The sequence below is a fragment of the Vipera berus genome (assembly GCF_964194415.1).
Source record: "Vipera berus genome assembly, chromosome: 1".
Lineage (NCBI taxonomy): Eukaryota > Metazoa > Chordata > Lepidosauria > Squamata > Viperidae > Vipera > Vipera berus.
Genome location: NC_138202.1, coordinates 140,187,998 through 140,202,140, shown reverse-complemented (window position 1 = coordinate 140,202,140; position 14,143 = coordinate 140,187,998). Strand labels below are relative to the sequence as shown.

The window sequence follows — 14,143 nt, the reverse complement described above, 5'->3', positions numbered from 1 at the left end:
AAAGAGATGGGAGTACCAGACCATCTTATTTGTCTCTTGAGAAACCTATATGCAGGTCAAGAAGCAACAGTGAGAACTGGACACGGAACCACTGATTGGCTCAAAATTGGGAAAGGAGTCCAGCAAGACTGTATACTGTCACCCTGCCTGTTTAACTTATATGCAGTGTACATCATGAGAAAGGCAGGGCTAGATGAATCAAAAGTTGGAATTAAGATTGCCAGGAGAAATATAAACAACCTAAGATATGCAGATGATACCACTCTAATGGCAGAAAGTGAAGAAGAACTAAAGAGCCTCTTGTTGCAGGTGAAGAAGGAGAGTGTAAAAGTTGGCTTGAAACTTAACATTAAGAAAACCAAGATCATGGCATCCGGCCCTCTCAATTCCTGGCAAATAGATGGGGAAGAAATGGAGGTAGTGACAGATTTTATTTTCCTGGGCTCCAAGTTCACCGCAGACGGGGACTGCAGCCAAGAAATTTAAAGACGCTTGCTCCTGGGGAGGAAAGCCATGGCAAATCTAGAAAGCACACTAAAAAGCAGAGACATCACCCTGCCAACAAAAGTGCGTATAGTCAAGGCTATGGTCTTCCCAGTTGCAATGTATGGCTGTGAAAGTTGGATCATAAGAAAGGCTGAGCGCCAAAGAATTGAGGTTTTTGTACTATGGTGCTGGAGAAGACTCCTGCAAGTCCCTTGGACTGCAAGGCGATCGAACCAGTCAGTCCTAGAGGAGATCAACCCTGACTGCTCTTTAGAAGGCCAGATCCTGAAGTTGAAACTCAAATATTTTGGCCACCTAATGAGTAGGAAGGACTCAATGGAGAAGAGCCTAATGCTGAGAAAGGTTGAGGGCAAGAGAAGAAGGGGATGACAGAGAATGAGGTGGCTGGATGGAGTCACTGAAGCAGTAGGCGTGAGCCTAAATGGACTCCAGAACATGGTAGAGGACAGGAAGGCCTGGAGGAATGTTGTCCATGGGGTCACGATGGGTCGTACATGATTTCACAACTAATAACAACAACAAATTGTATATGTTCAAGATCATACCAGAGAAATTGACAGGTTTTCCTTCTTCCTTAGCTTAACCTGGATTTGCACATGAGCAATTCATAATTTGTTTCACAGTCAGCACGTCAGCTCTAATTGGGCTCTTCCCACCTCATTTTACCAATAATTAAATCAATTTGGTTTCGTTGTATTTCATCTGGTGATGTCCATATATGGAGGTGTTGTTTCAGTCATTTGAAGACAGTGTTAGCTATGAAGAAATTATTGGAGGAGCAGAAATTAATAAGTCCTTCACCTGATTCATTTTGGTTTCCTAATAAAATCCAACTATAGATCGATCTTCTTATGACCAAAACTGAACCTGAAAGTTCTGTTGCTAAGTAAGAGAGTTGTTAAGTGAATTTTGCCCCATTTTACAACCTTTACAACCACTATTATTACTGTAAGTGAATCTTTGCATATTTCCAACTTTGGTATTCAAGTCTCCAGTCCTAAGCAGCACATCTTTCTTGCAGAGTCTTTCATTTCAAATTGAAGTTGATTATAAAACTTATCAGCCTACTCTTCTTCTGTATCAGTGGTTGGAACATAATCTAGAATGATTATCATATTAAAAGCATTGTCACAAAATCCAATGGATATTATTAAGAATACAAAGGTAAGAAATCATAGAATTATAAAAAGTCACATTGCTAAATACAGTTAACCTCAAAGACCTTACAGAAAAGGCACATTTGCACTTGCTTCTGGAAATATGTAAACATGAAGATGAGGGCTATAAGTGATTCAAAGGGAAATCAGGTTTAATGTTTTAATTTACATCTGTGGTGATTTTAGAAATAATAAAAATGTGTTGTTTTGTCACAGCTCTTTGTGAACCAAAATGCCTGTTTGGAGGCCGTTGCATCCAGCCAAATGTTTGTGCTTGTAGAAGTGGATATAGTGGATTTGACTGTGGAAAAAAGGTACGGTACTAATTAATAAAAGGGGAATACAATTAAATGGCAATGTAATTAAAACATTTCAGGCATGCATATAAAAAGAGTGTGACTTTTGTTTACTCTTACAATAACTTATGAAATCTTATTAACCACTGGCTTCAGCATATATGGAACTGAGGCAGTAGGACAGAACCCATTGTTGTTGTTAGCTGCGAAGTCGTGTCCGACCCATCGCGACCCTATGGACAACATTCCTCCAGGCCTTCCTGTCCTCTACCATCTTCTGGAGTCCATTTAAGCTCACGCCTACTGCTTCAGTGACTCCATCCAGCCACCTCATTCTCTGTCGTCCCCTTCTTCTATTGCCCTCGATCTTTCCCAGCATTAGGCTCTTCTCCAGTGAGTCCTTCCTTCTCATTAGGTGGCCAAAGTATTTGAGTTTTAGCTTCAGGATCTGGCCTTCTAAAGAGCAGTCAGGATTGATCTCCTCTAGGACTGACCGGTTTGATCGCCTTGCAGTCCAAGGGACTCGCAGGAGTCTTCTCCAGCACCATAGTTCAAAGGCCTCAATTCTTTGGCGCTCAGCCTTTCTTATGGTCCAACTTTCACTGCCATACATTGCAACTGGGAAGACCATAGCCTTGACTATACGCACTTTTGTTGACAGGGTGATGTCTCTGCTTTTTAGTGTGCTGTCTAGATTTGCCATGGCTTTCCTCCCCAGGAGCAAGCGTCTTTTAATTTCTTGGCTACAGTCCCCATCTGCAGTGATCTTGGAGCCCAGGAAAATAAAATCTGTCACTACTTCCATTTCTTCCCCATCTATTTGCCAGGAATTGAGAGGGCCAGATGCCATGATCTTGGTTTTCTTAATGTTAAGTTTCAACCCAAGTTTTGCACTCTCCTTCTTCACCTGCAACAAGAGGCTCTTTAGTTCTTCTTCACTTTCTGCCATTACAGAACCCATAGTTTACTATATTTAGATAATGTTAGATTAGACTCTTATAATGAGCTTTACATATTCACTATTCTGAAAATAGAGTCATCTTTCACCTAAAAAGTTTACTTACTGGTGTATTTCACGACAGTGACATTCTTCCCAGCAAATTCCCAGCTTCTACTTTGAAATTAACATACACACAAGAAGAAACAAGATTTATCGTAATTTCAGATTTCATAATAGTTATTTAAATTGGGCAGTTATAGTCAGAGAAAGTCATAAGAATCCTACAATTTCTAAAGTACTTTACTTGAATTTCTACTATAAAGCCCTTGGTTTCAATGAAATACACTAAAGACATTGGTTGTCTGTATGTATTTAAATAAAGGAGGTTTTTCAAATGGCATTTTGCTAGCTGACCTTTCCATTATATCAAAACCAAAATTATCATTTCTGTTTTCAGAACATCGCCTTCATTGTGAATGTGAGGCTGAGATCTGTAAGCTCACCAATAAATTAAATCTTTGTTGCACTTTGTAGGAAATACCAAATCACATGCTGAGCATCCATTTTCCTATCAGTGAGCAACTGCACAGTAAATAGAATTTGAAGATATGTTAGCAGGAGTTCCAGTATATGAGAAATGGCACACAGGGGGCTCACTGCATTCTCACTAACTCCTTTATCTTGTCATCAAGTAAAGTCAGTTTTAAAAAGAATACAGTCCACTCCTAGCCAACTATGGTTAGAGGGATCTCCAGCAAAACTGAGTTAAACTTCTTCGTATTTGATCCAGGTTTGAAATTTCAGACAAAGAATAAAACAACGTCATTATACTCAGTCCAAATTCTGAGATTAATCATTTGATATTTTTGAATCATTGATAATTCAATAGAGTTTGTGTGTGTGTGCGTGTGTGTGTGTGTGTGTGTGTGTGTGAGAGAGAGAGAGAGAGAGAGAGAGAGACATTCTATCTGTCTGTCTGTCATCTATTTTATAAAATTTATAGGCCGCCCATCTTACCTCAAGGTAACTCTGGGCAGTTTACAATCATAAAACATAAAAACCACATAAACTAAAAACATAAATAAGTTAATACAAAATCTAAACACTATGGGCCAATTAAAACACGGGAAGGGTGAGAGCAGATTGGAGGGGGGGAGGGGGGATCTATTGTTAGTTGATCAGCTGCCTCTACTGTGATACTCCACCATTGGAGCCCTAAGCTAACTGGAAGTGCCAAGTCTTTAGGCTCTTACAGAGGGTCAGGAGGAATGGGGTCTACCTCATGACCTATAATACTACACATTTACATTAGATGTATGGCTGAGCCAATATTCTGCTTTTGCTAAATATTGGGGTTTTTTCCCTCAGCTTCTATATATGTTATTTATAATTTTACTCTGTGTTTTCCCCCCCTGTTTTTAAGCTTTATTTTTTAAGTCTGAATTTGAGATGGGCAGCCTTACAAAATGAATAAATAAACAAATAAAAAATAAACATTTTCTCTACAGTACTTTTGACTCCAACAGTAAAACAGAAAGGTTAAGTAGCTAATTTCATTGTTTAATATTCTAATGCTTCTAAATAGACATAAATCAATTTTCATAGTGTCCATAATGATCACTTCCATTGTATACGTACAGTGGAGAACATTTCCTTCTTTTTCCACCTTCATAAACTGTGTCATTTTTTTTCTAAACAACATATGCCTACACTGGGCATAAATCATGAACTGCACAGTTGGTTGAAGAGATAAAACAGAATATCAAAAAGAAAATAATTGAAGGTTGAGTTCTCATGAATGGTTAAGACATAAATTTCCCAATCAATCTGGCCATAAATTAAATGAAACAATCTGGATTATTGGAATGCATTCTATTTGTGTGATAAAACTGTTGAAAGTTTTTATACAAAATAATTATTAAAATGATCTGCCTTGGAAAGAGATGTCTTATTTAGAGATATTTTTTTTCTCAACCGAGATCTCAAAATTCAGCTATAATTAATTGTCTATAGTTGTATTTACTCTTATATAAAAGTAAATACTACTATATCTAGTAGAGTTAACTTATCTGAGTAAACCTTTTTAATAACAAATTATTTATACATGCCTTTGATAGCAATTAACTAGATAGCTACAGGTAACTAATTTCACTTTTGGGCTCTAGACATAAGCAGTCATGAGTAACTGCAGCTATGGGTTTTACTTTTCTAAAAATATATATAAATGTTTTAAATCAAGATCCTTCAAAGGAGATTACTTTAGTTTTTATATTTTAATACATTTATCTTGCAAATACTTCCTAATGTGATAGAAAAATGAAATAACACAATACTGGCTGAGAAGCATCTTTAATTTCTGGATGGTCTTTTAAAACAGTCCATCTCCTAGAGCTAGAAAGCAGAGCAAAAATTATCAATTGCTTTTGAATATTACTACTACTACTACTACTACTACTACTACTACTACCGTCCAGTGGTGGGATTCAGCCAGTTCGCACCACTTCAGCAGAACCGGTAGCTAATTTTTTGTTGCCCAGGCCCAGAATGGACTTCCAGAAGTGGCATCCACACAGAGAACCAATTGTTCACATATTTGAATCCCACCACTGCTACTGCCATACATACTATCTAGGAATCAGGAGGCAAGTCTGTTCTAGAATTTCTTCTCCATCCTTGGTTATTCTTTGTTGTTGTGACTTCTTCAAGGGTTTCTTTAAATGTTCTAGTAAGAGTCAAGGCCTTTTAGCAGAGCAGAATTTTGATGACATGGGATGTCTTTGGGTCAGGTGGTGGCTGCAGATATGGGAGGATTGCCTGGCAGTGAAACAGAAGAAATAGTCACCAGGGCTATTCTCAACTCATACCCAGTGCAGCCCCTTCTTTAAAGGTAAAGGTAAAGGTTCCCCCGCACATGTGTGCTAGTCGTTTCCAACTCTAGGGGCCGGTGCTCATCTCCGTTTCAAAGCCGAAGAGCCAGCGCTTGTCCGAGGACGTCTCCGTGGTCATGTGGCCGGCATGACTAGACGCCGAAGGCGCACGGAACGCTGTTACCTTCCCACCGTAGTGGTCCCTATTTTTCTACTTGCATTTTTTACGTGCTTTTGAACTGCTAGGTTGGCAGAAGCTGGGACGAGTAACAGGTGCTCACTCTGTTACGCAGCACTCGGGATTCGACCCGCCAAACTGCCGACCTTCTGATCGACAAGCTCAGTGTCCTAACCCACTGAGCCACTGCGTTAAACTTTAGTTTAAAGTTAAACTTTAAACTTAAACGTTAAACTTTAGTTTAAAGTTTAGTTAAACTTTTTTATAAGACTGACAATTGTATGATGCATCTCTCCAAACTCCCTGCCCCACAAAGAGGAAGGGTATAATACAATGAATAACTTTGGACTCAGCAGCATTAAATGAAGGTCACCATGGGATAGTGAAGTGACTTTAAAATCCACAAGGGATCAGCAAGAATAACCTCTTACTATATATTAACAATGTAATCTATCTCACCATAGTAATGTCTATCTAAGTACAAATTACGGTAGAAATTTTCAGAGGAAGATATGAGTCACCAGAGCCCTACTGATTATTCTTTGTTCTTATTCTTACTGGAGACACTTCACTTGTTAATATTGAAATCAACAGGACTACTTATTTTTAAACATTTACAATTTTTATCTAATGCTAACAAAGGTTATCAGGCAAGATTATAAGATTATGTACTTCTCTGTCTCCATTGTTGTTGTATTTTCATTCTTCCTCTTTTAAGATCTTCCCATTTATTAACATGTATGGCCTTAACCAGTAAATTCAGCTACATTGGGTAGGATACTGGATATAGCCTTAACTCCTTACTAAGACACTCACTCACAGAGTTGTTATGAATAAATAATGAAGACACAACACACACTACTGTTGCCTTGAGCTCCAGGACAAGAATATAAATCCAAGAAATAATAACCTCTATAAATAATCAGGCTTCTTCTAGTGTTGGAGCTATGATTTCCAGAGTTACCACCATGCATATGAAATCCTCAGATGTCTGGAGGGCACCAGGCGTGACAGATTGATAGTATATATGATGGGCAAACAGTTTAAGACAGTGATTTTTTAAACTGTTTCACCCAATTACCCCCTTTTCTGGACTCTAACAATGTCATTATCCCTAACCCCCACCACCACCCACCCACCCCAAAAAATCCAGATTCATTTGTTTTGCACAAGCATCTCGGCAGCAGTAATCTTAATCTTGATACACAAACAATTACAAAATGCTCCATTGCTCCCTTGGTAATTACACACACACACACACACACACACACACACACACACACACACATTAAGATCCACTAGTCTAAGAAAAAGCCATTTTTATTCATTATTTATCGGTTATCTTCCAGTGAAATATAACTTTATTGAAGTATATGACTTCATTGTACAATGGTTGGGTGATGGAGGTAAAGGTAAAGGTAAAGGTTCCCCCGCACATGCATGCTAGTTGTTTCCAACTCTAGGGGCCGGTGCTCATTTCCGCTTCAAAGCCAAAGAGCCAGCATTTGTCCAAGGACGTTTCCGTGGTCATGACTAGACGCCAAAGGTGCACGGAACGCTGTTACCTTCCCACCGTAGTGGTCCCTATTTTTCTACTTGCATTTTTATGTGCTTTTGAACTGCTAGGTTGGCAGAAGCTGGGACGAGTAACAGGCACTCACTCTGCTACGCGACACTCGGGATTTGACCCACCAAACTGCCGATCTTCTGATCGACAAGCTCAGTGTCCTAACCCACTGAGCCACCATGTCCCTTTTTGGGTGATGGAACAGCCAATCAAATATTGGCAACACTCCTGCCAGATTATATTGTAGCAGGAAGAGGGACCTCAGGAAAAAGGATGTAGGATGAACCAACAGGTTTGAGGGGGTCTCAGTCCAAGCCCAGGATTAGCTCCCCATTGGGGAAATGTGAATAGGAACAATGTTAGAGTAGGCTAGTACTTATGAGATATAAATCATTTGTAAAAATAAGTGAATCTGTTTAAAACCCCTTTTACTTAATAAAAGTCCATTTGCTCAGGTGATATCCAACTTTCTATGCTACCCTATATATCTTGTCTACATTCTTTTCAGTTAACTTAGATTTTTTTTTAAAAAAAAATCAACCCTCAGGCTCTCACAACAAGGAAGATGTGTCTTTTCTAGAGACAACTTGTGCTTGCTTTGCTTTCCCCTGCTTTTATTTCCAATCAAAAAGGGGTCCAATAGAAGTGGAAACAATTGTAAAACACACAGCTGGTATGTCATTTCCCTGACGCATAAAAAGGAGTGTGAATACTTTTCAAAGCCACACAAGCAGATAGATATTGTTGCATTCACTTGCAGTCAGCCTTTTGACTGCACAATATAGACCTCCTGAGGAAGAAAGCAAACCAAGATCTATGCGCTTGTTTATGTTGCTGAGTGATTGCCAATTCAATTTTTGACATTTTTAGTTTAATTTGTTTCTGAGTTTTGGTAAAAAGTGATTTCTAAATGTGTTCCTGGGGGATAATGAACTTTCTAGCACAGTAATCATTCTTTTATAGAAAGTCTATTGTGTTTTGAACATGTCTAGGTTGTTTGCAAGATGCAGATAATGTGCTTTGGAAATAAACATGAAGGCAAACGCCCTTGCTAGGTTGTAAAATCAAAGCTGTCAGACAGGGCAGGCTTCTTTACGAAAGAGGAAAAACTGCTAATAAACCAGCCAAGTACAAAAATGTTGGTTGTGTTTTTTTAGATGTTAATAAAATCATTAGCAAAAAAAAAGTCAGATGAAACTCTATAGAATAATCAAATACTTAACTGATTTACTCAATTTATTTAAATTTGACGGGTGCAATGGCTCAGCGGTTAAAGACTCTGAGCTTGTCAGTTGAAGAGCTGACATCCCAGATTTGGGACCCCAGCCCTGTGCGATGGGGCGAGCTCCCGTTACTTGCCTCAGCTCCTGCTCACCTCACAGTTCAAAAGCATGAAAATGCAAAGAGATAAATAGGTACCACTTTGTTGGAAAGAAAGGAGGATCTGGACAGACTCGAACACTGGGCGCTATCTAACAAAATGAAATTCAATGGTGAAAAAAGTAAGGTTCTACATTTAGGCAGGAAAAATCAAATGCACAGGTATAGTATAGGTGGTACCTTGCTCAATAGTAGTAACTGTGAGAGGGATCTCGGAGTCCTAGTAGACAATCACTTCAATATGAGCCAGCAGTGTGCTGCAGCTGCCAAAAAAGCCAACACAGTGCTAGGCTGCATTAACAGAGGGATAGAATCAAGATCAAGTGAAGTACTAATACCACTTTACAATGCTTTGGTAAGGCCACACCTGGAATACTGCATCCAGTTTTGGTCACCACGATGCAAAAAAGATGTCAAGACTCTAGAAAGGGTACAGAGAAGAGCAACAAAGATGATTGGGGGGCTGGAAGCTAAAACATATCGGGAACGGTTGCTGGAATTGGGTATGTGTAGTTTAATGAAGAGAAGGGTGAGGGGTGACATGATAGCAGTGTTCCAATATCTTAGGGGCTGCCACAAAGAAGAGGGAGTCAAGCTATTCTCCAAAGCCCCTGAAGGCAGGACAAGAAGCAACGGATGGAAACTAGTCAAGGAGAGAAGCAACCTAGAACTAAGGAGAAACTTCCTGACAGTTAGAACAATTAACCAGTTGAACAACCTGCCTCCAGAAGTGGTGAATGCTCCAACACTGGAGGTTTTTAAGAAGAGACTGGACAGCCATTTGCCTGAAATGGTATAGGGTTTCCTGCCTGAGCAGGGGTTGGACTAGATGACCTCCAAGGTCCCTTCCAACGTATTATTATTATTATTATTATTATTATTATTATTATTATTATTATTATTATTATTATTATTATTATAATAAATAGGGTTCTATCTTTCACCACATGCTCTTCACTGTGGTGTGACGTCATGCTGGCTACATGATGGCAGAAATGTCTTCAGACAACATTGGCTCCCTCAGCTAAGAAACGGAGATGAGCACTATATTGTACAGTGCATTTTTAGTATACATCTGAGGAGATGCATATATAAATTTGTATAGCGCAAATATGACAAACCATAAAGATGGTGAGCTATCAAATCAAGCACTCATCTATCCAGATAGGCTAGTGTATCGGAGGTAATCTTAAAGAGCTTTCTTTATACTCATTTCTCAAAGAAAAAGAGAAAAAGAGTGGAGCTTTGGACATAAATGAAACCTCACTTGAGGTCCCATGTGCAGAATGGATCAGCCTGATCAGCCTAATCTCACAGAGAATCTGTGAATTAAGATTCACTGTGACTAAACACAATGACAAAGTCTTTTTCAATATAATGTTTCAATATTATCATTAGATTGTGACTATTATACCTGAGCATATCCTATTCATATCTTTTGTTGGCATTTTCAGTAACCTTATAAACTGATAGATCTAGATTTCTGTAGTTTTTTGCTGCTGGGATATATACATTAATTTAGGTATACAAATAATCCTCATTTAACTACCAAAATAGGGATGAGCAACAATGAAACCACAACTATGTGTAGGGTCTTCAGCTGTCTTTTGCTTTAAAGACTTGTGAAAGTCATCGATGCAAGGATTGGTTTAAAAGTTACTTTTTCAAAATTGTCATTACTGTGAACAATTGCTAAATGAAGCAGCTGCTAAATGAGGATTGTCTCTAGTCCAAAATTGCTCACAATTCAAATTTAATATACTATTGAAAAAGCTTAAAAGGTTATGTTTACAATATTGAACTACCAGCACTCCTCAGGCTAATGTATATACTGCAGTCTAAGCTGTAGTGTGCTACAGTCTTCTTCATTAGGAGTATGAACTTGAGCTGGTAGGTGAAAATAGGGTGGGACAAAACAATGGTCATGAGATAGAAAATGGAGGAGATAGAGCAGTCACGATGTAAGGACTACCTGTACAGTATCTAATAGAAATTTTCATTTAACCTATAGGGTAGGGTTTCAACTATAACCTATAACTATTGGCTATAACCATCCTCCAGCAAAACAAATGCTGGACATATTCCCCTTTTTCCTTTTATGCCTTGGACCAATGTTAGGATCAGATTAGGAAGGAGAAGGAAGCAGCTATGTCAGGAAATGGATAAAGTCATTAAATATTAAAAATTCCTGTTATGGAATTGTTGGAACAAAGCTGCTGTGAATCCATCAGATTTGATGGCACATAAATGTAATAATAGAATAAATAAAGTGGAACATCTTGTGACTAATCCCAAATTGGTAGGTACAAGTTCCTGGTATAAATAAATTTCTACACAGGCAAAAGTCTGAAATAAGATATTCTTTGGAAGAAAAAAAAGAGAGAGAATGACAGGATATAAAAGACAGATCCTGTAAACATTACTTTACTCTGCAAAGATGCTATTGAACTGAAGATTGCATTGTTGTGACATACCTATATCTTTATTTCCCTACATAGCATGTTAAGAATCATATATTAACCAAAATAAGAAAAGCATGCAGAGAACTGGCTTCTGAAATTTCTTCTGGCCCCTTAATAATAAAGCCATACTGGGTCACATGACTACCTCTCCCATTTTATTGCATGGGGTGTGTGGAGGAGACCTGGATTTTTTTTTCCCCTCCAGAGCTCTTGTCCAATTCCAGGCCCTTTCCAAATCCAACCTTTCTTTGTGGCTTCTCCCACACACCAACTCTGACACCATACTGTCAAGATTTCAGAAATTTGCCCTGCTGTTGGACAGACAGATTAGTCTCATGCTCATAAATACATAATTTCTTTCCAATGTTACGTTGGGTTGGAAAAAATAAAATCAGGTGACAGTAGGTGCCTAGTTATAAGAACTGATGTAACTAAGTTGGCTCTTTCCCTGTTTAAGATGTACAGAAACATATTTATGGATTTAACTTCCAGGGTGGTGTTATTTATTTAACTTTTCCCCCTTTAAATCAATTTATATTGATAAAGTAGCTATTTAAAAATACATGAGAACAGGCCATTGTAGCAAGGATCTGAAGTGCTTTGAATGCATGAAAATGATATTAAGATGTGTATCCATCATCCAACGAATCATATACGACTATATTCAGTGGTATTTATTGCTCTCATATATGATATCCCAATACTTTGCAACTTTTAACAACAAATGAATTGGATATAGTTGCTGAGAGATCAGAAATGCTCTTGTCTTAGAAATGAATCAAACACAAACATTGCCATCCTATTTCTGGATTTCTACTAAATTGTTTCTTGTGTTCCTATAGATGTCCTCAACGTAAGTTATTTTCTATCATTTAATTTCCTGCTTATCAGCTAAACTGTCAGGATGTTGAATAACAAATCTGTATTGTATAAAAATGGGCAGAACACAGTTACTTTCTTATAAGCAAGACATGTTTTTCTATGTCATATGGAAAACAGCAATTGGTGACACCTCTGCTTTAGAAGGCAGCCAAAATATTTTAGCAATATAGGTATTTTATGCATTGAAAGAAAAATCATCCTTTGCTTGAGGATTTCTGATTAATACATGCATTAGAATCAGATATTTTGGACTGCCATGCAATTAGAGGTGAACGTTTGGGTGGCTTGATGAAATCTTAATTGCTTTTGGGCAGTGACAAAAAAACTGAAAAAAGAATGTGGGGATAATTATGGCAACAATACATTCAATGTTTAATGCTAAACTTGTTTGTTGGTGATAGTACACAAAACTATTTGCAATCTAGTCTTTTTAATGACTGAGTACTTATTTCTGTTTCACAGCTCTCCATTCCATGACAAAAAAACAGAACAGTGAAGATACACATTTTGAAACTATTGTGCAACCTTTTTTTGTTAAAAAAAAAGATTGGCTAAGAGTGTGCTACAAAGGACTGGTGAATTTCTCATGCTTCCTAATCCCTATCCCTACTTCTCACTCCTTCCAAGAACTAGGTTCTGTGGAGAAATTGCTAATTTCAGAGCAGAAACTTTAGCAAGTTGCTGGTGCCACCCTACATGATATTTCTCTTTTGCTGCCTGCCTCAATCTTCACTATTTGCTACATGTAGGTGCCAAATTCCAGGATGACTTTGTTGGGTGCTGAAAATAACATTGTGTTGTTGGAGATGACAGTATTTCCCCGTTGTATTCTTTGTTGTTTCTTCTGTTTATTCCACCAGGATAGACACCAAGAGAAATGAGAATTTCACTTCTTTTCCTTAATGTCACTTCTTTTCTATTACTTCTGTGCCATGTTTTTGTACACAGCTTTACTGATGTGCTACACAGTATTGACTGAAGTATATGTACCCTAACGTTAGGTTTGCTGTTATATTTTTCATGTGTTTTATCATAGCAAAATATGGACTGGAAATAAAAAGAAAATGGATAAGAAAGAGCAAAATAAAGTGAAATGGATGCACAGCTTGCTGGACAATATTCAGAATCAAAATAATAAAGAAGAACATTTTTAATATCTTGGATGCCCTTCAACAAAACTCCAAAATATAAGAAAAATTAGAATAAAAAGAATTTCTGAATAAATCCAAATCCAAATTTGTGTGTTTTTTCTTTTTTTTATATCAGCCCAATAAACTCTATCTAGTTATTCTGATATTATCAGAAAATATGCCATGTACACCCTGTCCTTTGATAAACCTCACAATATACTTGTTTTATTCATTAAAATTTATAAAATTTGTCCTCAATCATCCAGAAGATAAAACATATAAAGATATAAAAACAGTTTTATCTCTTTAATGTATTACCCATTAAGAAATCTTTACTGAATATCTTTTAAAATGGAGGATCTTGTTTTTGAGTAAGGGGAAAAGAGAAGGATATATATATATATATATATATATATATATATATATATATATATATATATATATATATATATATATATATATATATATATATATATGTACTGTATATATATATGTGTGTGTGTGTGTGTTTGTGTGTGTATGTATGTATGTATATGTATGTGTACATATGTAAATTATAATATGTACATTATTCAAATTGCTAATAAAAAATTTGGGAGGCTGATATGGCCATTTCGAACTTATTTTGTTCTCATCAGTCAGTCATACCCCTGATAGATAGATAGATAGATAGATAGATAGATAGATAGATAGATAGATAGATAGATAGATAGATTGATAGATAGATTGATTGATAGATATATTAGTAGAGAGTCATATATTGACTAATACAATTTG

At 37.2% G+C, this 14,143-nt stretch overlaps 1 protein-coding gene across 1 annotated transcript in view; it reads left to right on the top strand.

The window, feature by feature from the left end:
- VWDE (von Willebrand factor D and EGF domains) overlaps positions 1-14,143 on the top strand; it is a gene marked incomplete at its 5' end in the record, with an annotated part of 228,776 nt that overhangs the window by 198,772 nt on the left and 15,861 nt on the right. Inside the window, one exon of the mRNA XM_081339263.1 lies at positions 1,881-1,978. Coding sequence (XP_081195389.1) covers positions 1,881-1,978 — 98 coding nt within the window. The remainder of the gene's footprint in view (positions 1-1,880; positions 1,979-14,143) is intronic.